Here is a 25689-nt window from a genome sequence, read left to right on the forward strand (position 1 = left end):
GATAATAGACATCATAGGTACACCATCAGAGTCCAATTACGTCCGCAGCCTCTTTTGCACATTCGTCTTCTGTGCTGTGACTCTCGGCGCTGGGCATGTGATGTCTTTTGCCTCGTCAGCACAGAAAGGCCTGATTTTTTCATGCAGATAGGTCTGCCTGTCAATTTTAAATCCAGGTGGGACCAGGACATGGAGATTGTCAACCGGAGGCAGAACAGCTGTAGTGCGTAGTAGCTGAAATTCCACTGGTTCTGCTCCACAGTGACTTTTCGCAAGCACCACACCTGGTCTCTTGGCATCAAAGCTGTAAGCAAATAACAGGACATTTAAGAAATGGCTAACTATTTCACATGAAACACTCATTAACTATTTTGTTTTGTTTGAATATAAATACCTGAAGTGCTGATAGCTCTTGATCTTTGGAAGCCGTCTGAAGAAGGGACTCAGATGCTTCTGCCAGTCGAAGTTCTTGACAAACACTTTGCCATCCGCCGTTCCAACAAGCTGTGGGATATTGAAGTGAGACTCAGGAGAGCTGTTTTCCACTACCTGATGACAAGGGCGACAATGTAAAAAAAAATTAGAACAGAAGAAAAATATCTGCACTGAAGTTTTGCCAGGCTAATGTTTACATATTACAGTAGTCAAATAACATAAACTAACCTCAGCGATGTCTTCCAAAGTGTCAACCCTGGTCTTTATGTATGCTCGCTTGATAAGTCCAAAGCCACATTTCGTGTGGCCAGCAATGAGGAAGTGGATGTCCATTGTGTAGTGAAGCTTGTGTCCAACACGCCAGGCAGCACCACAACATGAAATTGTTTTTGTTTTGGCCACTGCAGTTGTCACAATGAAGATCCACGTATTTTTCTCCAACCCCGAAGTTGTTGAAGAAATAATGCATGTAGCTTATGACTTCATTGCTTCCCTTACTTGACGACATGCCTGCATGCAATGCATCCTGATGTCTTTGCTTGCTGGCGGTGAGGGTCCGAAAGACAGCACATTAGATTCTGTTGTCAGTCTGCAGGCAGCAATCAAAGTGTTGTAAAAAGTCCTCTCACTTTGCACAAGGGCAAGATGATGCACTTGCTTCTGGACAACTTCAGATTTTCTTTCATCTGGGACATTTGCACTTCGTATCAGCTGCTCGTTGTTGCTCTGACACTGCCAACAGAGATCTGTGCGTGGCCTGCAGCTTCTGATGTGTGGGAGAAGCTGTTTCCACAGTGATCTGAAGCTTGATTTACAAACTGCAGGCTCACCTGAAAAACAGATGTTGCTTATGGTTAATTATACTCTGATCATTAAAACATGAAAATCACCAAAATAATGTTTTACACTTACCACGCTCCTTAGCAGACTTCACGTAGAGACGCCAAACTGAGGCCTTAGTCACATGGGTTGGGAGCAACTTCACATGCCAGTCCTTATGGCCAGGATGTCGACCAGGTAGCATTATGGAATGGACTTCTGCATAGTTTTTGATAAACTCTACAACGGTGTGGATGACTTCATGGCTGATGAACCTGCGTGAACGTGGCTGTGGCTGTGCACGCTTCTTCCTCAACCGTGGTGTTGCTCCATTTTCATCATAGTGTTTAATTATGTCAGTCAGGGTGTCTTTGCCAATTCTGAAAAGGGGGAAAAAAAGGATTAGGGTTGACAGTAATATGGGAATAACACGCTTCACGTGGCCAGCTAGCTTGTGATATCATGGCTCACGAGGTTTAGACCAAAACAGGCTCTCACAACACAAACACGACCACAACAGCACACCAAAACATAACTTTCAACCGTGTTTGTGATGCCATTTATTCTGCATTATTCACATTCTGACGTTTACGTCGTATTTAAGACTTAAAACGCGGAGGAGCGGGTACGGCCGGGGCTAGCGGCGCTACGTGGCTAGCTAGCTTGTGATGGCTCAACAAAACAGGCACTCACAACACAAACACGACCACAACAGCACACTAAAACAGGCGTATTTAATATTAATCATTACTTACGCCATGAGGAACAGGAAAGTACTTCTGCAGACTTCCGTGCCTCCTATGAAAAAGCTTGTCCGGGCAAACTTGCGCTTCTTCTGGGGCTTTTTCGTGGACGTCGTCAGCTCAGAAGTGACGACAGAACGTCTGTTTGCTTCCATATGTCCGATAATCCTCATATCCTGCCACTCTCTTTCTGCTGCTAATGAGTCGCTCCGTAGCTTGTACATGAGTTCTGGAGTGAGTTTCCCGCTACACGATTTGCTTGAGAGTAGAGAATCTTCTTTTCTTCTTGAGTAACATTTGCAGTCAAAGTTACGAATCTTTTCCAACTCTTCGTTCTCTCCTGCAAAAGTAACCGTGGCTATAGCGTCTGTTATTTCACGCTCCAGCTCTTCGGCGTGACCGGGCGCTCCTTCCTCTGTCCAAAACCCATCTTCCTCCTCATCTAAGGTCAGCCGTAGACTAGGGATATTTTCCAGCTGGATGAAATCGCACTCTTCATCTGTGACCTCATCTTCAGATTCAGAACTTAGATAGTCATCTGGATAAGCGGACTTTTCGCAGAAATAATCCAAAAGCGTGGAGCTGTAACAACCTCTGTTAAGCTCCGAAGCTATAGCAGAAGGATCCATTTTTCAACTGATTTTACACAGCGTGTGTTGCGTGTCCCTGTGTTGCTGCTTATCAAGTAGCCATGCGGCTGGCGGCTCAGCCCATTGGCTGACTACAATAGCGCAGCTGTTCATATGGAAATGCGGTCACACCCCTCTGCACGTCCAGAGAGCGCCCGAAAACACCACATTTTAAACGGCTTTATTTATGCTTTTAATGCTGCAAATACTGTTATCTGATACATTGAATGGCTGGTCCATATCTTCAACTTTCACATAATGCAAAAAAACTAAAATCACAAATTTGGGGAAAAAAAAGTAAAATGCTGTTTTTCTCAGTTTCACCGAGGCCGACATGGTCCGACAATTGCAGTGGCGAGTCACATATAAGTTGCCCTGGAGTATGAAATGCGGTTGTAAGTGTGAAAATAACAAATAATATAAGTATAAGTCGCACCCCGGCCAAAACTATGAAAAAAGGTGCGACTTATAGTCCGGAAAATACGGTATTTTACAAAAATCACAAACAGAAAACAAATAGATATTTTTTGCCAGTAAAACAACAGGCAGTTCCATTTCCCCCTTTAAAAAAATCAGCTCTATACTTGTTTATTTTATGGTTCTAACAATCTCAAATACAGATTTTTTTTTTCACGACACATTGAATCCTAAAATGTGAAAAAAATAAAAATAAATTAGCCTTTTTCTGAGTCCAAGGGGTCAGAAAAACCGTCCGAGGCATCCTGACCCAAAAATACAGTATTAGTCCTTTGTCGAGCAAAAAGACGTTGCGTTACACGTTCTGTACACTGAAGAGGCTCATCTGAATGTGTTTCACCCCTACTTTCCAGACTATAAGTTTAACTTTTTTTCATAGTTTTGGCCGGGGTGCGACTTATACTTATATTTTTTGTCATTTTCACACTATGCAACCGCATTTCATACTCCAGTGCAACTTGTATATGTTTTTTCTTCTTATACTCCAGAGCGACTTATATGTGATATTATTTGTTATTTTCACACTTGCAACTGCATTTCATACTCCAGTGCAACTTGTATATGTTTTTTCTTCTTATACTCCGGAGCGACTTATATGTGATATTATTTGTTATTTTCACACTTGCAACTGCATTTCATACTCAGTGCAACTTATATGTTTTTTTCTTCTCAATTATGCATTTTTTGGCTGGTGCGACTTATAGTCCGGAAAATATGGTAATGGATTTCCACTTGTCCTTGAAACGGACCCATCGAAACAATCCCACCTCTAGTTTTAAATCATAACATATTGTCAGGCATTTGTGTCCCTTTAAATCCCATGTGTCTCTTTGTCTGGATTTTGATCATGTTTTGGGGTTAAACCAAACACAAACGGTTCATTATTTTGATCATGTTTTGTGGTTGGATAAATATGATGTTAATGGGTCGATGTCCTCTTCTAGATTTGCCTCATCCCAGTGCTATAGTCCCAGGAATGGTCATGTAATTATGCGTGTGGTTTGGCCTTGGACCCGGACCACGGATCCTCGACCGGTCTTGCCATCCTAATGTGGGATCTCACCCGGAGAATAATGTACCATGTTTATTCATGCGCACCGCTTCACTGCTCCGCTCTCACACACCAGTCTTCTATTTTCTAAACCCGTTTTCTGCCTGGAAATCCTGATTATATATTACACTGAGAAATGGGACGTTATATGCGTTGACTTCAATTTTGTATGTATTGTAGATATAGTAAGTAAAACATGTACCGTATTTTCTTATTACCTTTTTTCATAGTTTTGGCCGGGGTGCGACTTATACTTACATTTATATTTAAATACTTATACTCCGGAGCGACTTATATGTGATATTATTTGTTATTTTCACACTTGCAACTGCATTTCATACTCAAGCGCAACTTATATATGTTTTTTTCTTCTCTGTCGTGCATTTTTTGGCTGGTGCGACTTATAGTTCGGAAAATACGGTATGTAATATGCTGTAATATAATAATAATACTATCAAATACAGTTTTTTACTATTTGAAATATGTTTTTATCAATTCATTGTGACTTAAACTATATTGTATTGTTTGCGTTATAGAGCATTTTTGTACAAACTGCTCTACAATTTTTTTTTTTTGATTGAATAATTAATATGCATACTTACACAAAAATAAATAGATATTTTTTTTTAAATTTTGTGAATTGCATGTTTTTGTGCTTTGGTTTTATATATTAACACAACTATATTTTGTTCGTTTTAGTTTTTTTTTTTCTCATTTCATCAGTTCATCCATCTTTAATGACTTACAATTGTGACGTAGGAGTTAACGCTCTTTTCCTCCTCAGAAGTTGGATTTCCTGAGTTACGACCCGCATTTGAAGAAAGTAAAGAATCGGACGGTTTAAACATTGTCACTTGTTTTTTCCTTGTTGCTTTGTGCTGTCCTGTTCTTCTCCTTGTCCTTCTAGCGTCTGTTACGCCATGTTATGCTAATGTCGCTAACGTTTACGCGGTGACAATATCTACAAAAGTTACAACGAACAAATGGATCAACTCCGATTTCTCAACTCAAGATACGGCCATTTTCACTCCTCACAACTCCGTTTTGCCAGTGTATGGAGGAAGCGTGCTAAACCTGCTTTGTGATAAGCCGTGGGGATATGCTGCTACACCGAGCTTTTCCCAGCCGCGGTCAAAAGGTCGCGAGTGGAAATAAGTGTCCGCGGCGGCGTGTACTTAGACAGAATGCAGCTCGCCCGCGCTCCCTTCCTCACAACCTTGTCGGCTCATTTAAAAAGTGACCCCGGACAACAGCCGCAGAATCCTTTCCGCCTTTTTAACGCTGACTTTGAACGAGACGGTAGCTCTACACAAGCCGAGCGCCGCCTTTACCGCAGGGCACGCCGTTGACCCAGATGTTCTTTGTCCACAGTGTACGCACCAACACAATATTAAAGGACACACGCTATTGAATTGAAATGATCGTTTGGAGCTTTTATTGCGCTATAACATTGTCCTCACCTCGAAAAACGGTCGTATTTAGTTTGGTTCATGCTCGTTTTATTAATCTTGTTAACCAGCTCGTCTTCAGAGCTTCCAAACATGTGGTTTCCCGGATGTGTGACCTAGAAATCCAGGTGTTTTAAGTCCGCACGACACTCTCAGACTCGTTCTGAGCTTTTCCGCTGTCAAATCACGTTCACGGTAACTGCCCGCTAACATTAGCCTGTTCGTCTCCTTACGGTAATCCGTCTTCCGCCAGTAGATGGAGCGCTAACGCTAATCCTGACTGGTAGAATGTGTGGTTCACCGTCTCATTTTAACGCTATAACGTGAGGGTTTTTGCTAAATGTGGTGAGTTTAAACAAGTTCACGACCACTACGCCGGCAAACGTTGTGTAAGGTTTGAGCTATTTAAAAACTGTCGGACTCGTAAGTTATCCACACTTTGTTACACCACACACACGTTATGTTGGTTTTTAATAATAATGCTAAGTTACCCGTCAAGATGAATCAATGCGAAGCTGAATTTGAAACAAACACTCGCGCAGAAACCCTTGTCTGAAGCCTTTCGCCTCTTCTCAACCTCAAAGACAGTTTCCCCCGTCCTTTTATGAGCAAGAGTGTAAAGTCTAGAGGCCTTGGTTTGCCCCTCCATGTCGCGGCGCATACATTACACACCCACTGTAATTATAATTCAGTGCAGCCCTATATTTAATCTTCTTTATAACCATGAAAACACAGCTACATGTTGCTCTAGTCCATTAACCGCCTTTCAAAAATCCACACGTCGGCGCGGCGGTTTTTTTCGCACATTTAAACAAGGAAACTAAATTAGAATCATAGCCGAGGGATGTTTACTACGCTCGCAGAGAGAGGGGAGGGAGCGGGAATGAGAGCCCGACTCGTCTCTAAGAGGTGGTGACAGGTGTCGTTTGTAGCCTTCGTAATAAACAGTTGCAATAAAGATGTTAATATAGAACAGCCCGAGTAAATTTCTCTGGGTAATTGAGAAGGAAGCGGCAGCTCGACACTTCTTTATTCAAAATCATCTCTCAAACTCAAGTGGCGTGTCTAAACTGGAAACACGCATTTGTTTTTTCCCGGAGTGAAGCGCGGCACTTGAAGCCTCCCCCGTGACGGAGCAGGAGGCAGATGTTGTGTCGACGTCCTCGGATTGTGGCGAGCACAGTTCCTGACTAAGTAACGACGAAGTGGCACCATTTTCCATAATATTTCACGTTTCAACAGAACGGAGCATTCCGGCGCGTTCAGACGACGGTTTTGAACGGAACTTTGGCTCCAACGTATTTTCAATGAGATGTAGAGTATTTTTAGAATAGTACATTTAACAGTGTTTAGCTTTGTTTACAGGAAACACAATTAGCATCAACATTTGCATGAAAGCTAATTATCACATCATTAACATGTCTTAAATCTAGGTTATGCTGGACAAATGTAATGTTTTTTGTTTCTTTTTTTCTTATAAATGAATGGGATTGTGTGCATTGGTGCCAGGCATTCTAAAAATGTCTGTTGTGTTAATAATGTTGAATAAAAGTGATTTTTCCAGAACTACGCCATCTTTGCTTCACCCTCCAGATCTTATGTGACTTCCATGACTCTAGAGTGTGAGTGACACATGTGAACCTCCCACGAGAAGAGAAAAGCAAAACATCCAGTTGATATTGAGGTGGATCTGAAGTGTTTATTAAATGTGTCTTTGTTTGGAAAGTGACGCACTCTTTGTGAAAATATTTGTCACACACACAATAACACACACATTCACTCACACACATTCACTCACACACATTCACTCACTCACACACACACACATTCACACACACACAATAACACACACATTCACACACCTAGCTACCACTGAGCTAGCACAAAGTTGGAGTAAATCATTATTTTCACTCAGATTATAATTCAAGAAGAGGATGTATAAACGACTTCATTCACACGCGCTCTAGGAAAACCAGATAACAGTTGTACTCCAATTTAAACCAGATCTTCAAAATGCATGTAAACCCGGGTAATATAGTGTATATGAGTCTCTCAGATCCTGTAAACACATGTGGAGGAGTCTGCAGGAAACAGTGCAATTAATGTACGAGCGTCTTCCACTGCCTGAAGTAAGAAACATCACTCATTTTAGATCAGAGACAAACTACGGACAAGCTTGCATTGTTTCCTCTTTTTGGTCCAATAAGTGAAAGTCAAATCTACTGTTGCTGTGTTTTATTTAAGCAGTATTAGCAATTATAAATACAACATTGTGGTGCTAATGCTAAATGAATAGACACTCCTGAACGTCACTTTGTCCTCCGGTCTTTGAGCTGCACAAGTACTGTACAAGAGATCTGACCGCTCTCTGGAGTGAGTGAGACACATAATGGAGACCTTTTCATGTAATTGTAGTGATTGACATGACGTAACATACATAATAAACAATATCAAAGTGCCACACTGTTCTCCATCATCTGTGGGTCCAAATACTCGTACGGCAGAGGCAGGGTTTTGTTTCTTTCCTCTATCGCCACGTGCAGTTCTTCCAGCTCTCTTTGGAAAACCGCGATCAGACGCAGTGGCGTGTCCTCACGAAAGTACTTGTTGGGGTACTGGCCCAGGGCAACCTAAACCGAGATGTTTCAGTCAGGCAGCCAAGCGTTACACCATGAGTGAGGCTGAAAGTGGCACTTACGAAGTCTGTTGACTGTTTGCTGAGCAGATACAAAACAGCCATGGTGTGCACGGTGGTGCTGGCGTCCGGCAGCGCGTCCAGGAGCGTCTTCGCTGTGGCCCCGCCCTTCGTGGTGGGAGGAGGACGTTGTAAGGGCATTGGGCATCCAGCCGCCATAGTCAAACTGCAAGAAATTAAACCTCTAAATTTGGGATGGTTTGTTTTATTGATTTTGAACGGCACAGACTCTCCAAGCAAAGACTAAACCAACCTGTCCACTGTTGACCGCCGAGTGTTGAGCGGAGCAGGTGAATATTACCATGGTGACAAACTTAACCAGCTCACGTAAGGTCTGAAAACTTTGTGGAACTCCTATGATCGGCAGATATAAGACACCGTTACAAGGTTGGCACATTTATTGGATTTGATTTATTCTTTGATCATCTCACCTGAACTCTCATTGGAAAGAATCCCATGTTCAAATATGTCCTGGATCCAGCGCTGCAGTTCATGGTCTTGTTCCACCTCTTTGTCTTTGTAGTAAAAGCTCAAGACTCCATAGACAAACCTGTTCATCGCACCATGACAAAGATAAACGGTTCATATATGCTTCACTTCACTTATAAAGTAAATAAGTAAAGTATTTTCCGGATGATATGTTTTTTCATAGTTTTGGCCGAAGAAGTGTTATTCATTATTTTCACACTGACAACCACAAGAGGGCGCTCTAGGCTCTAAGCAACGCAGAAGAAGAATCAGCACTTCCTCTTCCTCTGGAGTTTGTGGAGTTGTTTAGAAGTGACAGAGGAAGAAGAATTCAATGGATTTAGTGATTTGGGGTAAAACTGATGCTTTGGTAAACTTGTTAGCATGTTCTTTATGCTATAGTTATCTGAATAACTGTTCATATGTTACGTTAACATACCAGACACTTACCACAGTTCTGTCTCTGCCTCATGTAGCTGAAGGTGTTAGCGTTAGCATACGAACACCTATTCACCATGTTCTCTCATCTGTTATTATTTTGGATTTTATCAAATATATTTCTCCATAATATGGCTCCAGTGAAACTTATATATGTCATTTTCTTCTCTATTATGCATTTTTTTGGCTGGTGCGACTTATAAAATATGGTATTCCTCTTTTTATATTGGTTTACGAATAAAACGTGATCATATGACAATAATTGATCATCTGCCAACAGTATTTACTTCTGGATGATGTTCCAAAGTGCGAGTCCATCGTCTCTGTAGTAGTAGCGAGGCACAGACTCCACCACTCTGTCCGCGATGTCGTCCGGGAGACAGAGCGACCTGTAGGTCAGGCTGGACAGGGATCGCCGCTGGATGGTCATCATCCCGTCTCCGCCTGAGGACGAGTACTGAGAGGACAAGGTCACGTGGTCAAAAGTGGCCGTGGCAACCAAAAGAGCTGAAGTTCAGATGTTACTTTACCTTTGTAAAAGCTCCATTTGGTGAAATGAGCAACTCTCGGGCCAGAGCGTTGATCTGTAAAGTGTATCGAGTGTGAGGGATCAGAAGCTGGAGAGAAAATGACAAAAAAACAACTTAGGACACAACAAGTTTTTGAATATTTTGTGTACGATCTGAGGCCTTAGTTATTTTATTACTTGGTTTACGGATCCGCCGCACTTAGATTATTGATTTATACAATATAAATAAAATAAATGATTATACTACTTTTTTTTATAAAGTACCGCCGACAAAGCAAAATAGCATTAAATTAAATGTAAAAAGGCGGTATTAAGTCAAAAGATAAGAGCGCGTGAAGCAATTTCTCGCCAAACTCCTGTGGAAGTCTGTGACGGAGCTGCTCTGTGCCTGCGCGCGGCCCCGGGGAGAGCGCGCGGCCCCGGGGAGAGCGCGCGGCCCCGGGGAGAGCATGCGGCCCCGGGGAGAGCGCGCGCGCCCGTCTCTCTGTCTGCTCCGCGCCTTTATATCGCAAATACACATTTTAAACCCGTTTACCACATTTTCTTCAGCGCGTTTTGCCATGACTGGGTGGGTGGGGAAGGGTGCACACTTAAACGTCAGTTCTGTGTCTAAAACACGATAAATCTACTGTTACATGCTCCTGCACGTCTCCCCCCCCTCCTCCCGTGGTGCGTTCTGGGCAAACCCGGAAGAAAACATCTTTTGAAATTGAAACTATATTGATATTCCATCTGCCTGTGCAATATATTTCATTAAAAAATCCATAAACCAAGTAATAAAATAACTGCGACCTGAGCTGCAAATGCAAAGGAAAAGGTTCTAAAACAAAAAACAATATGGCATATTTCCCGTTCTCCTGTCAGATACACGGAGACGCATATCACTCTTTGGTTGGTTTGCCGTTACAAATAGACATTGTGGTGGTGGATGAACAGCAGAGAAAAGATGTTGTGGTTGACGTGGCAACACCAGGTGAAGGCAACGTCGGGAAAAAAGAACGTGAGAAACTGGAGCAGTACCAAGGGCTCAGAGAGGAGCTGGAGAAGGCGTGGAAGGTGAAGGCCAAAGTGGGGCCCGTGGTCATTGCAGCGCTGGAGGAGGGGCTACAGCAGCTCCCCGGAACGTCACACTTTACCTTGTACAGAGGATGGACCATGGGCAGGTTCCTCAGTGACACCACGGTGAAGACCTCGGCCAGCAGGTGAGTGCGCAGCAGGTGAACGTTCATCTCGTGCTCGTTAAAAGAAGCACTTCTCACAAAGGTCTTGGCCAATAACCAGTCGTACTCCGAGTGGGATGGGAGGAAGACGGGGTTGTCCTCGCCCGGAGTCTGCTTGAGCTGTGGAAACATCAACAACGATAAATTGATGCATTTTCAATTCATTGTACATAATCTAAAAAGCCCATAATCTAACCCTGAGAAGTAAAGAAATACTTCTCATCAACATGAATGATGATACATCGTTTTAGACTGAATCGATTCATTGATATTAAATTAAAGTATACTCTTACAAAAGTTGACCATGTCTGACCTGAATGGCGATGGGCTTGAGTTCACCCTCAGGTGTTTTGTGGAGGAGAACCAGAGGAGCCTCCAGATACTGCTCTTTATCATTTATGCCATTTGTCTTCACTCCATCCAAACTCTTAAAGTCACACAAGAAGATGTTGCCTTCCTGTTTTCAAAGTGAAAAGGCAGAATCACAGAACAAAGTGATATTTATTCTATTATGACCTCTGCATTGTATTATCCCGTTCATGTGACTACCTGCATCTCTTGAGCCAGGCTTCCAGCTCCGTGCAGACGGAGCATGTTGTCAGAGACAGGGAGGTTTGTGGGTAAAGAAGAGCAGCTCCGGATCAACATGGGGTCGAGTCCATTCAGGAACTGGGATCCAAAGAAAGCATCGTCCGCCCAGTGTTTCTGCACAAACTCTGGAAGACACCGTTTCTGGATGAGGTTCACACAGTACACACAGTACACAGTACATAGTACACACAGTACACAGTACATAGTACACACAGTACACAGTACATAGTACACACAGTACACAGTACATAGTACACACAGTACACAGTACATAGTACACACAGCACACACAGTACACAGTACATAGTACACACAGTGCACAGTACATAGTACACACAGTGCACAGTACATAGTACACACAGCACACACAGTACACAGTACATAGTACACACAGTGCTCAGTACATAGTACACACAGTGCACAGTACATAGTACACACAGTGCACAGTACATAGTACACACAGTACACACAGTACACAGTACATAGTACACACAGTGCACAGTACATAGTACACACAGTGCACAGTACATAGTACACACAGTGCACAGTACACAGTACATAGTACACACAGTGCACAGTACATAGTACACACAGTGCACAGTACATAGTACACACAGCACACACAGTACACAGTACATAGTACACACAGTGCACAGTACATAGTACACCAGTACACACAGTACACAGTACATAGTACACACAGTGCACAGTACATAGTACACCAGTACACACAGTACACAGTACATAGTACACACAGTGCACAGTACATAGTACACACAGCACACACAGTACACAGTACATAGTACACACAGTGCACAGTACATAGTACACCAGTACACACAGTGCACAGTACATAGTACACACAGTACACAGTACATAGTACACACAGTGCACAGTACATAGTACACACAGTACACAGTACATAATACACACAGTACACAGTACACAGTACATAGTACACCAGTACACAGTACACACAGTACACAGTTCACACTTAACCTGACACAGGAGTTCGATGAGGCTTAAATATTTCATAAATCGCATCAACATTTTTCCAGTTATCTTTACAATTAGCCAGATGTTTCAGCTTCATTTCGATTACTCTAGAACATAAATAAATGAATAAATCAATAGATAAATAAACATAAAATGTATTGTACTACCCTTCCAATGCCGTGACAGCAAACTGTACTTCCTTAGTGAAGGAGAACTGCACTTCACAAGGCAATGAAAAGGCATCTTTTGCTTTCATGCAGTGAGGCAGACCCTGGGCATAGTCAAACCAGCTGGAATAAACAAATACATACATAAATACATACATAAATGAATACATTGATGTGCAATGTACTCACCAGTATTGCTCCCTTCTTTCTTGTAACTCCTTCTCTCTTATATATTTGCCAAGTAAACTCTTGTCATTTTCTACTATAAGAGCTTAAAAAAATATTTAAATTGTTTTAAATAAAAGATTGAAATTGAAAAAAAGTCTACTTTCACCCACCTGTGCCCTCTCTGAAGCGGTGGATCTCTTCGTCCCTAATCCAGTGGTAAACGGGGAACGTGTACGTCTCTTTCTCTGGGGACGTGACTTCAACTTTGTCAACAAACCAGGACAGTTCAGGGAGCAAAAGGTTCTTCATTCTCTCCAGTTCAATGAGCACGAGTTTCCCTACGGACTTGGAGCAGCTGACGGTGAAGGTGGACTCGTATTGTTCCAAAGAAAATGGTCAGAAACATAAGAATATTGTAATAAATTAGTATTATAATCGGGGTATGTATAAACCCTGCTGCACAAAGCTTTTTCTTACATCTCAGCAACAAGGCCACGTTTCTTTACCTCGCCATGTATAATACCACAACGTGAAATAATTATTCCCTACATTTGTTCTGTCCTTTCAAAGTGCTACTGCCACAGCCGCCCTGAAGCAGAGCGGCTGACGATGTGCGCCGACTGTCAGCTGCTGGCCGAAAATGGTCCGATTCCACGGCCTAATCCCCCCCGAGAGTGACGTGGACTTACCGTCGTCCCGGAGACGGAAGCGGCCCCCGTGAGCCAGGTGCGTTTGCTCTCGCCGTCCTCACCCACCAGCTTTACGTACACTCTGCTCCACGTGCGGTCGAAGAAAGACTTCCCCGTGCAGATTTTCACCTTGTACGTCACTTTCTTCATACTGAAAAAGGACTTAATTACTCTAGATGTAGAAAAATGTACATCAAATATTGAAAAAGGGAGAAAACTGCTCCTGCTCAGCGTCTGTGGTAGAAGTGAAGAGATCCAGGTGAACAGCTCCCTTGGTTTTATACCTCCTTGAGTCCTAGTTTTTCAGTAAACTGATAATAGGTCCATTCTGTGGACTGAAGTAGAATATTACTTCCTCCTTCCTGGTGTATACACTACTACTGCAGTTACTAGGTGACAACTGGCTCAGAATGGAATTCCCCCATTTTGGAACAAACAAATCTTAATCACACTTTTATATATAACTTGAAATTTGAAAAAAAGAAATATATTTAAAAGAAACCCATTATAGAGACTTTTTTGAAATGTTTCCCTTTTTTTCTGCGTATGATGGGATAAAATATGTAGCATTTGTGAAGTACAGTTGATAATAAATAAATAAATAAATACTATTATAATACCGACATTTGATTTTCAATCCAATATCGAAAAGGGGAAAATTCGTAATTTCATTTTCCATGATTTGTTTTGTTCATGAAACTGTTTTTTGTTCACAAAACTGTTTTTTTTTTTTTAAATAAAAAATAAAAAAATGTCATGTCATGTGTCATGTGTAATCCGTGTACGGTTTGCACTTTTCTTAGCTAAATCTTCATGTTAAATATTCTGTCGTAAGGCTTTATGCCGTTTTAGTCTAATCACTGTGATGTTGCAGTGGGTTGAAACATGACCCGCTCTCAAACGTCAAAGTACAATTCAGTGCAATCCCTCGTTCGTGCTGGAGTGTTCCGTCTTAGAAAAGGATTTAACTGTAGTCTTCTGGACACTGTGTTTAGATCATTGGCTCTCAAACTGAGGAACATTATTGATGGGTCATGTGTAGTTTTCAAGTGAAATCTCTTCAGATAAACTACTACTGCAAAAGTCATAAAACCCCTGGTCGTTCACGAAACCGAGACGAGCCGCAGCTTTGTGCACGCGCTCGTTCGCTTTCTCGCACACGTCTGTTTGGGTTTCACAGCACAAGCATGACATAATGCAACACCGAAAAAACACGACTTTGAAAATCATTCATTAACGTATACACAGATATGATCTTCCTTGTTCCTGAAACCAGTGTACTACACCACTGAATGACTGTCGAAGGAAATGTTATATTTGCGTATAACCCATATTACAATGTAGATTACAAAAATATACATTGTTTGGTTGAAACATACAAAAATATGTATTTGTTTAATTTTTTTTCTATATATATATATATGCTGACTTTTATTAATCAACCATTTAATAGTCGCTCAGTTGGACCAAATGTTAATTCTATCCTTGTGGCCACTAGTGATGTGTCTGTGTACACTGTTGTTTCAATGTGTTTGAAGAATAATGGTATTTTTATTCATGTTGAATACAAAGTCATTATCTTTATTTTATTGTCTTTGTTTATTTGACAGGGACATTACATTTAAACATTGACACCAAACAGGCTCATTTGAAGCCTCTATCCCTGGTTAGACTTTTAAAGTACAATAAAGGACTGCAAAGTAAACATAAAACACATGGATGATATATATATATATATATATATATATATATATATATATATATATATATATATATATATATATATATACCCTCCCATAGATCAACGGGGGAATGAAGTGAGAGAGTGAGGACAAACACTTCAGGACAAAGGGAATGATTTTATTTAGATTCTACATAAATAAATAAAAATGAGTAATGGATTGGGTGCAATTTAATTTCATATATTGACAAAATGCTTCCCTCATTTATAATGTAATGATGGCGTCTTCAAAGTGCCACACTGTTCTCCATCATCTGTGGGTCCAAATACTCACGTGCAGTTCTTCCAGCTCAGTTTGAAAAAAACAAACCTAAACGTTTCAGTCACGCAGCAAAGAGTTACACCATGAGTGAGGCTGAAAGTGGCATTTACAAAGTCTGTTGACTGTTTGCTGAGCAGAAACAAAACAGCCATTGTACCCAAGATAAAAAACAATGACCCTCAGTTTAGTGGCTCAGGGAAATAATGGAAATCTGTCCTTTAAATAATAGTGAAGTCTAATGTTGAATATGTATTGTTTTATCTCAATTTTATTCAAAAAAAAGCAGTAAATAAATACTTGTCTACCTGCTTCTCTTGAGCCAGACTTCCAGCTCCGAGCAGACAGAGCATGTTGTCAGAGACGGGGAGGTTTGTGGGCAAAGAAGTGCAGCTCCGGATCAACATGTACTACAAAAAGTGCTTTAGACATTTTCATATTCTAAAGCAGACTTGGAGATGAGGAGGTCACATAGTTTATTAAGTTTAGGATTAAGGAGACACCAGAAACCCAAACGCTTGAACCTGCTCTGGCTTGTTCTGGCTCAAAGCTTGGCAAGTCCAGAACGATATCTCTCTACCATCGCGTCCTGAGCTGATTCTCTTCTGTTTTTCAGTCCCTTCTGATGTTTTTTCCGTTTTTCTTTCCTTGTAAACAGCCTTGTTTGACATGGACCATTCATGCCCCTGAATGGCAAACCAACCTGTCAATCGCACCCATCAGAAGTCGGAAAGAGGAAATCGGTGACCAGACAGCTGAGATATATTATTCTGGACTTTCCAAGCATCGTTGAGCAGCAGGCATCAGAAAATCGAATTCAAATGGACTTGGATTATGCAATGAACCCAGATACAAGTCAAGGTGAAAGCTTGATCTGCTTGATTTTGCGAAGTATAAATATATAAGTAAAGTTCTCATCACCAGCCTGTGCCCTCTCTGAAGCGGTGGATGTCTTTGTCCCTAATCCAGTGGTAAACGGGGGGAACGTCTCCTTCTCTGGGGGCGTGACTTCCACTTTGTCAACAAACCAGGACAGTTCAGGGAGCAAACTGTGCTTCGTTTTCTCCAGTTCAATGAGCACGAGTTTCCCGGCGGACTTTGAGCCGCTCACGGTGAAGCTAAACTCCTGTCGCTCAATGGAAAACTTTACAATTGGGAATCATATCAAAAGAGTAAATCTCCATCTTTACAGACTCAATACCATTCTTTAAAAGGTCAGACAAATCTCACATGTGTCTGTAGCTTGATGGTACATTAATGCTCCTCTTTCCAGCGTAACATCTAATCTAATACTTAAAGGTCCCATAACATGCAAAATCGACTTTTCAGAGCTTTTTACCTTCTTACATTGCTATTTGTGCTTCATATATGTCCAGAGTGTTTTTTTTGATTGATTCCCGCAGTGTTTAGCTATATTACAGACTATCTCCTTTCCTCGAATCTCCAAACTGACGGGGGGTGTTCACAGGACCGCGTCATAACCACAGGCACGCGTCATCATCCCCCCTCACCCAAGGGTGCACGACACTTATTATTATTAATTATACACTTAGGATAGACTACGAAACATGAAAAAAAAGCATGTTATGGCACCTTTAATCACCCTCAAACAGATTCTGGGGTAATTGTTTGGTATAAAACTTCCCCCCGTTTCACCTGCATGTGATCTTTAAAATGATTTGTTTTATGACACTCCTGGGACATGGTTAACAAGTGTTTATCTTCTCAACTGATTGTAGTTTCTGTCAACTATTTGTTTTTACTTGCTTAAATGTATTGACTGTACCTACATAAAAAGTAATAACTTATGACAAACAGAGCGTATCTTCAACTAATAGACTATTCAAAGCAAAACATTAACATATCTCTGGACTGCTGCTGCTACGGAAATTACTTAATTTATTCGTCCAGCTCATGGGCGGGGGCTTTCCCTCTTTCTTGTGATCCCACTCAAATGTTCCTGTACTAAAAATAACTCACCTCCTTCAGATACTGTAATGCAAACATGACCAAAATCATGCCCAACCTGTCTTCTGACCTTCAACAGTTTTCACTTTCAGTTACTTAAGACGATTCTGTTTTAGCTAAGTTAATCGTGTACAGATTGTGCTTTAAGACTATTAATCCGTCGTGGGGAAAATAAATTCTCTGCATTTGGCCTATTGTTCTGTGCTGCTGGTGCCACTGGTCAGCAGCAGTGGACTGGGACCCATCTCCAGATCTTGAGCTCGGCTTGGTCAGGTCCTTGACTGGAGGATTTTACTAACGTGCATGTTTTGTGTTGATACTGGAAACTGGAGCCTGGAGAAAACCCACCCAGACACGGGGAGAAACATGCAGACCCCGCAAAGAAAGGCCCAGGCGACCCAAGGTGCTCCCGACATGTAATTATAATGTCATAATAATAATTTCAATTCAATTCATTTCTGTCCAAAATCAAACAGAACATTGCCTCGCAGGTCTTCTTAAATCTGTGGATTAAACCGAGAGAAAGGTAATTGGTCAATAAAAGACAATCAAACTGTGCAAGGGCGTCGCCTGTCCTTGGACTCTCCGATATGTCCAAGAGAAACCTCGAGGAGAGCCATGGTGAAGGAGGGATCCACGGTGAAGGAGGGATCCACGCTGAAGAAGGGATCCATGCTGAAGGAGGGATCTACGCTGAAGGAGGGATCTACGCTGAAGGAGAGCTCCACGGTGAAGGAGGGATCTACGCTGAAGGAGAGCTCCACGGTGAAGGAGGGATTTACGGTGAAGGAGGGATCTACGCTGAAGGAGAGCTCCACGGTGAAGGAGGGATTTACGGTGAAGGAGGGATCTACGCTGAAGGAGAGCTCCACGGTGAAGGAGGGATCCACGCTGAAGGAGGGATCCACGCTGAAGGAGAGATCCACAGTGAAGGAGGGATCTACGGTGAAGGAGGGATCTACGGTGAAGGAGAGCTCCACGGTAAAGGAGGGATCCATGCTGAAGGAGGGATCCACGCTGAAGGAGGGATCCACGGTGAAGGAGAGATCCACGGTGAAGGAGGGATCCATGCTGAAGGAGGGATCCACGGTGAAGGAGGGATCCATGCTGAAGGAGGGATCCACAGTGAAGGAGGGATCCACGGTGAAGGAGGGATCCACGGTGAAGGAGGGATCCATGCTGAAGGAGATCTCCATGCTGAAGGAGGGATCCACTGTGAAGGAGGGATCCATGCTGAAGGAGAGCTCCATGCTGAAGGAGGGATCCATGCTGAAGGAGAGCTCCACGGTGAAGGAGGGATCCACGGTGAAGGAGAGCTCCATGCTGAAGGAGGGATCCACGGTGAAGGAGAGCTCCACGGTAAAGGAGGGATCCATGCTGAAGGAGGGATCCACGCTGAAGGAGGGATCCATGGTGAAGGAGAGATCCACGGTGAAGGAGGGACCCATGCTGAAGGAGGGATCCACGGTGAAGGAGGGATCCACGGTGAAGGAGAGCTCCACGTGGACGGACGGGTCGTAGACGTGTTCGCACGTCATCGAAATGTGTAGGCCGCGGAATCGTTTGAGCAAACTAAACCCGGCGACATTCCTGAGCGTTCCTGCCGTTTGCCATTCCGTGTCGATCCTAAAATCCCAATCCAGTCCGAGGCCTGCACCGACGTCTTCTGCCTGCGTGGAGTTCGACATACGGTGCTCAGAACGCACAACGCTGTCCACGACCGATTAAACGCGCGGCGCTCATTAGCTTTAGCCGGGAAATAAAAGAAAAAAAAAAAACGGAAAGAAAGCACATGAAGCAGCTTTGATTCCTCAGACGCAGCCGTACAGCAGTCACTTCAGTGGGACCCTCATTTGTTTTGTTTGGACGGCCGCTGCAGGAGGAATGAATCATATGAAAAATGTATGGACCTGAGGAGTAGTGGAATTACCTGCCACACTGTTGCATGACTCATAATATGCAAACAGCTGAAGGGAGCTATAGTCTCCTCTGCGTTTACTGTAGCAGGACGGAGAACGCGCAAAACTAATATTAGTCTGCCATTCCCTCACGACATCAATCATCAGGGGTTTAAAAGCTCTTTTCTTTATTCCGGAATAAGATACGGGCTCTGGGTTTGGCTTCACATGACGGTGGCGAATGTGCTCTGGAAGTGGATAAACGCGCGCTTCGGTCGCGTTCACGTGTGTGTTGAATGTCGGCGACGAGCTTCATTAGCGACTTACACCAAAGGAACGAGCGATTTTGCTTTTAAAAGCCAGAAATACTTAAAAGCTCTTGAAGAAAGTTATTGATTCTCCCACCATAGTGTTTGGCTCAGGGATTGTAGGAATGGGAAAATGACTATTGCTGGATGAGAACATAGAGAGATTAAAAGCAGCACTGAATGAGAGAAAAACAGGGGACTACTGTATTTCCCGCACTATAAGGAGCACTTAAAAGCCTTTAATTTTCTCAAAAAACAACAACTACAGTGCGCCTTATATATGGATTAAGTCTGGTCGTGCTTACCGACCTCGCAGCGATTTTGTGTGGTACACGTTTTTTTCCTTATAGAAAAATGATTGAAAATAGACCATTTATTGACAGTGAGCCTTATAGTGCGGAAAATACGGTAAGTGCTTTACACGTGAGTACGGAACTGAAACTTACAGGATGTTAGATGGCAAAAAAAAAACACTATTGAACTATATGAAAACTATGAAAACGCTGAATTTTCCCCACGTGTGAACAATAAAGGCATATCTTATCTCTTATCTCCATATTAAATTTTTACTATCTATGTACTTTTCATTGGTTTTATACACAACCACAAGCACATAGACAACAGGCACACTTTATTATTGCGCTCAGACATGAATATTTCTGTACTGACCTGATGGACGGATGGACAGGCGCCTGTAGTTGTTGTCCTGGTACATGTCCGCGCACCAATGCAGGAAAACAAGTCATCAAACCAGACCCGGGACAGACGAAAGTACCGCTGAAAGTGATGTTTATCCAGTCTTGAAGCAAATGATGATCAACTCGGATCACTTGCCTCTGAAGTGTCTGGTGGATCTAGACACGCCGCCGAGCGTCTCAGTTTTTGGGCTTTGAAAAGCAAATACGCAAAAGGCACTCTCTCAACTTTGATCCGCCATTACACCAGAGAAACCACACTGACAAAACCTCCACTGCGCATGCGCACGCGGCGGACCCGTGTCTGCTTATTTTTTTCGGCTCTGCTCCGTTGCGGCCGAGAACGCGCCTCGTTGTGTTGTGTTGTGTTTATGTCCCGCTCTCATTCTGCTCGCACACAATGAAGGTGACCAATCAGTGCCGGTCTGGTGCCTTGGTTGCCATTACAAATAAATGCGGTTTGTGCTTTATATGTACCCTGCTCTTGCACAGCCATAAGTCAGGTTGCCAGATTGGGGGCCCTATTAACGCCTCGGGGCCCTAAACAGCTGCTTAGTTAGCTTATAGGCTGGGCCGGCCCTACGCTAACGTACAGTACAGTTACTTCATCACATTTCCATTTTCAAATCTCATTCATCTAAATTTGTCCATCATTATCAGGCGTAAAGTTTCAAGCCAGATGCCTTCACGTGTTAAAGAAGGAGCTCGAGTTGTTTCAGCGCTACATAGTCCAGACATGGAGGCTGTTCATCCTTAACTTTGTTCCCATGATGTGAACAGACAGTGGACTGACTTTAATGTGGTTTTGAAGGTACATTCTCTACACTTATGTCCAAACTGAACTAGCATCAGTTAGCAAGCAGCTACATTTGGAGGTTTATGCTTTTTGCATTTAGCGTTTAGCATAAGTCAACAAAACAAACAAAAAAGCATAAGTTATATTTTTAATGAGAAAACAGTATTATGAAATTAATGTTTTAGTTTTAGTCTTTTTATTGGTTGAAATGTTATGCCTTACATAATTATTCCTTTTTAATTGTAAGGCTTCTAAAATGAGTCACTTTGAATCAACACTTGTTCATGTCAGAGGACTGGTCTGTGAAGTATGTATGAACCAGGAAGAAAGAGCTGAAGTCACATGGTTTCCAGTTCACCTGACAGAGAGTTAAACGTGTTTTCTTAAAGTTTGATTGATTTATTGCTTGAAATGTCACAGTCTGGGTTCAGGTTCACGCCCCAGCTGTTGTTCTAGGTCAAACGTCACCCCCGCCCCGCCCGCCCCGCCCCGCCCTGGGCTCTGGTGATCACAAGACCCGACAAACCCTCATCACAGTCACTGTCATGACCTTCCTTTACCAGCAGCGATTGAAGTAGCACAGGTAAGTCCTGCTGCAGGATGGCAGCTACAGGCAACACGACTGACCAGACGAGCTGGTAACACTTTATAATGATTCACCTTATTCCTGCGGTAAATGAGCAAAGGCCTAATTCATAGTAAACAAATGGTTTATTAAACATTGTTAGAGGCCACGGCCCTGATTGTTTTCACCTGCCCCTCCCTCTGTGTTTTCCTTTGATTATGTTGCATGTAAATGCCTTGGATGCCCTGGACTTTGTTTGGCTGGGTAAACATCTACTGCCAAGACAAAAGTACAATAAAACAGAAGACCAGAGGGAGAACAGCAGACACAATTCAAAATCAGCAGACATCCAACAAAAAAGAAAATACATTTAAGACCAAATGTCCCATTTAGTCCATAGTCTTACAAATGTTTCCCTTTTCAATTCAAGTCAGAATGTATTTGTTTTCATTTGTGAATGTCCCCCCCTTTGTAATTGTGCTAATCCAATAAACAGCACATGAAATGATTGTGAGCGGTGGCACTTTTGGAGAAAGTGAATAGCTTCCAGTTGGCTCAGGTGTGAGTAACATCAGAACCTGGTTAGGAAATGTAATACAAACATAGTGTGTTTATTTAATGGTGCATATTTAATACATATTTTATGTATTTTTCTGTAAGAAGGCAACGTCTTGATTAAGAGTTTTTCATTGTCGCGTATCTGAAGACTTATTACATACTTTACCACAAACTGTACTTTTAAAAAATCTTAAATGCAAAGTCCTACGTATATTAGAGAAGCAAGTTTACTGACATTTCAACCCTGGAGAAAGAGTCTAAGCAGTGCCACAAACCTGTTGGACAAAGATCTCCAGTTTCTTCTGTCACTTGAATAACACCTAAAGATTATAATCTTTCTGGGGCATTTTTTCCTCATAACTTGAACTACCCCTGTCAAACACACTTGATTTGTTTTTTTCTTTCCTCCTTCCTGCTCCTGGCACTATAAATGTGTCCGCCCCGTGTCAAAGCCACAGTGACTCCTGAGCACTAAAGTCTCACATTGAACAACCTTCAGCGTCTAAAACCTCCTTCATCGTCAGAGAAACGTTTGACTTCATGGCCGCTCGTCGCCTCCCGATGCTCTTCTTGAGTTTGGCCGTCGCCGCTCTGCTGACGCCACGAGCTGTAAGTACAGGACTATCCACACGTTTAGTCCTTGGTTTGGTCCTGTTCTTCTCCTGTTTCAGGCCTGATCCAGCCCAGCTTTAGTTCTGAGTCTAGTTCCCCTTTAGTCTCAATGTTGATGTGGTTTGTGTGAATGCAATGTTCATCTGTTTAATGCATTTTGTAATTTTCCAATCACAGATGGCAGAAGGTGACCAAGGTAAGAGGAATTGATTTAATTTTACACCTTCATATGGTAAATATTGTTCATGATTTGCCTTGACTGTTTGTGATGAAGGCTGTGATGAGGGCTGGACTCAGTCTGGCTCTCGCTGTTTCAAGTTCTTCAGTGATAAAAAGTTGTGGAACGATGCAGAGGTAAAGACAAACAGTGTGAAAGATAATAATCAACATAAGAAGATGGATAACGATCCTTGTTTATTCTGCAGAAAAGTTGTGGCTCGTTCGGTGCAAACCTGGCCTCCATCCACAGTGAGGCGCAGAACTCTCTCATCGTGGACTTGATCGTAAAGGCCACAGGGGAGAACACTTACACCTGGCTCGGTGGAACTGATCTTTTGGAGGTAAATTATAAACGTCTGGTCACAAGTCGACATCCGCACAATCTTCTGACACGTTTAAACTGTTTTTGAACGTCCACAGGAGGGGAAGTGGCAGTGGAGCGATGGAACCGTCTGGGACTTCAATCGTTGGACATCCGGACAGCCAAACAACGGTGGAGGCAACGAGCACTGGCTCATGATCAACTTTAAACGTATGAAACATCTCCATCCCTCTCACCTTCTGTCTCTTCTCCATAATGTCAGATAAGGCAAGAGTTTTTTAATTAGTTGTTTCACGGACTTTCCTTGGCATTTTTTAGGAGGACGGAATATAAAATAAATCATTATTTTCACGTTATCAAATCAAATCTCTGCCATCCAGAAGTCAGAGTTGAATTAAAAAATGAAATTTTATTCTAAATAATTTCCTTGGATTCTTAGAATATAGGCCCTACTACCACCTCTCTACATTATCTACATCATTATAGTTATCAATGCAAGACATTGAAAATAACCCTTATTTTCAATTTCTTGTATCCACAGACGAGCTGTGGATACCATTGGATGGATGCCATTTAAGTAGCACAAGTCCTACTCATGTGGACATGTCCACATGAGTAGGACATGTCCACATGAGGAGGACATGTCCACATGAGTAGGACATGTCCACATGAGGAGGACATGTCCACATGAGTAGGACATGTCCACATGAGGAGGACATGTCCACATGAGGAGCACATGTCCACATGAGGAGGACATGTCCACATGAGTAGGACTTGTGCTACTTAAATGGCAGTAACAAAATGATTCTGATATTATCGGTCAAGACACATATTCTTCATGTCCTGGTTTGAACGCGGCGAGTTCAATGAACGGGAGTTAATCTACCTTTATAATACAAGTCCATCTAATGGATCTATGGTCGATCTAGGAAGCCGTGAGTTGCGAGAGTTTTAAACATGGATCTATTATATTGTCGGTTTTAAAGTGATCTAATTCGGGGTCGGAGTTACTGGTGCAGAATACATTTGTATATTTATTTATATTGAGTTTTTGGCCGAAATAACTGCGGAAAATCTGCAAAAACAGAAAAAAAATATGTATATTTTTTTTAAAAAATCTCAGTTTTTTGACTGTTGCTCGTGAAACAACTTATTAAAAAGGGCGTGTCTACAGAGCCGCGGCGCGGCCGAAACTATCATGTTATTTTGTGCTGCGGCTCCTGAAACTGCTGCGCTATTTGACCGTGCCGTTTTAGACCGCGCCGGGTTAAGGTCAGGGTTAAGGTTAAGGTTAAGGTTAAGGTTAGGGTTAGGGTTAGGGTTAAGGTTAGGGTCAGGGTTAGGGTTAAGGTTAGGGTCAGGGTTAAGGTTAAGGTTAGGGTTAGGGTTAAGGTTAGGGTTAGGGTTAGGGTTAAGGTTAGGGTCAGGGTTAGGGTTAGGGTTAAGGTTAGGGTTAGGGTCAGGGTTAAGGTTAGGGTTAAGGTTAGGGTCAGGGTTAAGGTTAGGGTTAAGGTTAGGGTTAGGGTTAGGGTTAAGGTTAGGGTCAGGGTTAGGGTTAGGGTTAAGGTTAGGGTCAGGGTTAAGGTTAGGGTTAGGGTTAAGGTTAGGGTCAGGGTTAGGGTTAGGGTTAGGGTTAGGGTTAAGGTTAGGGTCAGGGTTAAGGTTATGGTTAGGGTTAAGGTTAGGGTTAAGGTTAGGGTCAGGGTTAAGGTTAGGGTCAGGGTTAGGGTTAAGGGTTAGGGTTAAGGTTAGGGTCAGGGTTAGGGTTAAGGTTAGGGTCAGGGTTAAGGTTAGGGTCAGGGTTAGGGTTAAGGGTAGGGTTAAGGTTAGGGTCAGGGTTAAGGTTAAGGTCAGGGTTAAGGTTAGGGTTAAGATTAGGGTCAGGGTTAGGGTTAAGGTTAGGGTTAAGATTAGGGTTAGCGTTAGCATTAGCGTATAGCTTATGAGGCTATATGGCAGTGCCGCGGTTCCTAAAACTGCTGGGCCATTTGACCACGCCCGGGCTCTGCAGCCACGGCCTATTAAAAAACTCTTGCCTAAAGGGCCTTACAATGTTTTGGGGCCAGATTGTATATAATTTACACAGTTTTGATTTAACAAATAACTACATTAATGTTTAAACTGCACAGTTCAAAGTGTTGCATGTAAATTGTTCCTTCATTTTCAATAAATTGTTGCTCATTGA

The 25689-nt window shown here is 42.5% G+C and overlaps 2 protein-coding genes and 1 long non-coding RNA gene across 3 annotated transcripts; 1 reads left to right on the top strand and 2 right to left on the bottom strand.

Annotated features, from left to right (window-relative positions):
- Window positions 1-909: 909 nt before the first annotated feature.
- On the bottom strand, window positions 910-2216 carry LOC140364933 (uncharacterized). The gene is made up of 3 exons (XM_072451310.1): window positions 2010-2216; window positions 1348-1634; window positions 910-1265 (listed from the first exon to the last, which is right to left on the bottom strand). Exons 1-3 carry the CDS (start codon window positions 2168-2170, stop codon window positions 910-912), a joined length of 804 nt encoding a protein of 267 aa, XP_072307411.1. The 5' UTR covers window positions 2171-2216.
- Window positions 2217-8052: 5836 nt separating this feature from the next.
- On the bottom strand, window positions 8053-11665 carry LOC140364895 (arachidonate 12-lipoxygenase, 12R-type-like). The gene is given in 10 exon segments (XM_072451277.1): window positions 8053-8232; window positions 8301-8433; window positions 8435-8463; window positions 8551-8651; window positions 8729-8847; window positions 9491-9660; window positions 9734-9820; window positions 10869-11072; window positions 11266-11409; window positions 11502-11665. Coding segments are annotated over 10 exon segments (1266 nt in total). The 5' UTR covers window positions 11601-11665.
- Window positions 11666-22840: 11175 nt separating this feature from the next.
- Window positions 22841-23299, top strand: LOC140364275 (uncharacterized). The gene is made up of 3 exons (XR_011927683.1): window positions 22841-22960; window positions 23141-23159; window positions 23238-23299. It is a non-coding gene; the product is annotated as an uncharacterized lncRNA (long non-coding RNA).
- Window positions 23300-25689: the final 2390 nt, after the last annotated feature.

The sequence above is a fragment of the Eucyclogobius newberryi genome, unplaced genomic scaffold (genome assembly GCF_026437365.1).
Source record: "Eucyclogobius newberryi isolate DKJ021-1_F unplaced genomic scaffold, fEucNew1.0.hap1 SCAF_18, whole genome shotgun sequence".
NCBI classification, from domain to species: domain Eukaryota; kingdom Metazoa; phylum Chordata; class Actinopteri; order Gobiiformes; family Gobiidae; genus Eucyclogobius; species Eucyclogobius newberryi.

What these genes read in the sequence shown, in the direction of transcription:
- LOC140364933 (XM_072451310.1), bottom strand. Translation starts at nt 2,170, where the DNA reads ATGAGGATTATCGGACATATGGAAGCAAACAGACGTTCTGTCGTCACT. An exon ending in ACTTTCCTGTTCCTCATGGC is followed by an intron (nt 1,635 to 2,009) that starts GTAAGTAATGAT and finishes CCCCCTTTTCAG; the next exon opens with AATTGGCAAAGACACCCTGA. An exon ending in GAAGTCTGCTAAGGAGCGTG is followed by an intron (nt 1,266 to 1,347) that starts GTAAGTGTAAAA and finishes TCTGTTTTTCAG; the next exon opens with GTGAGCCTGCAGTTTGTAAA.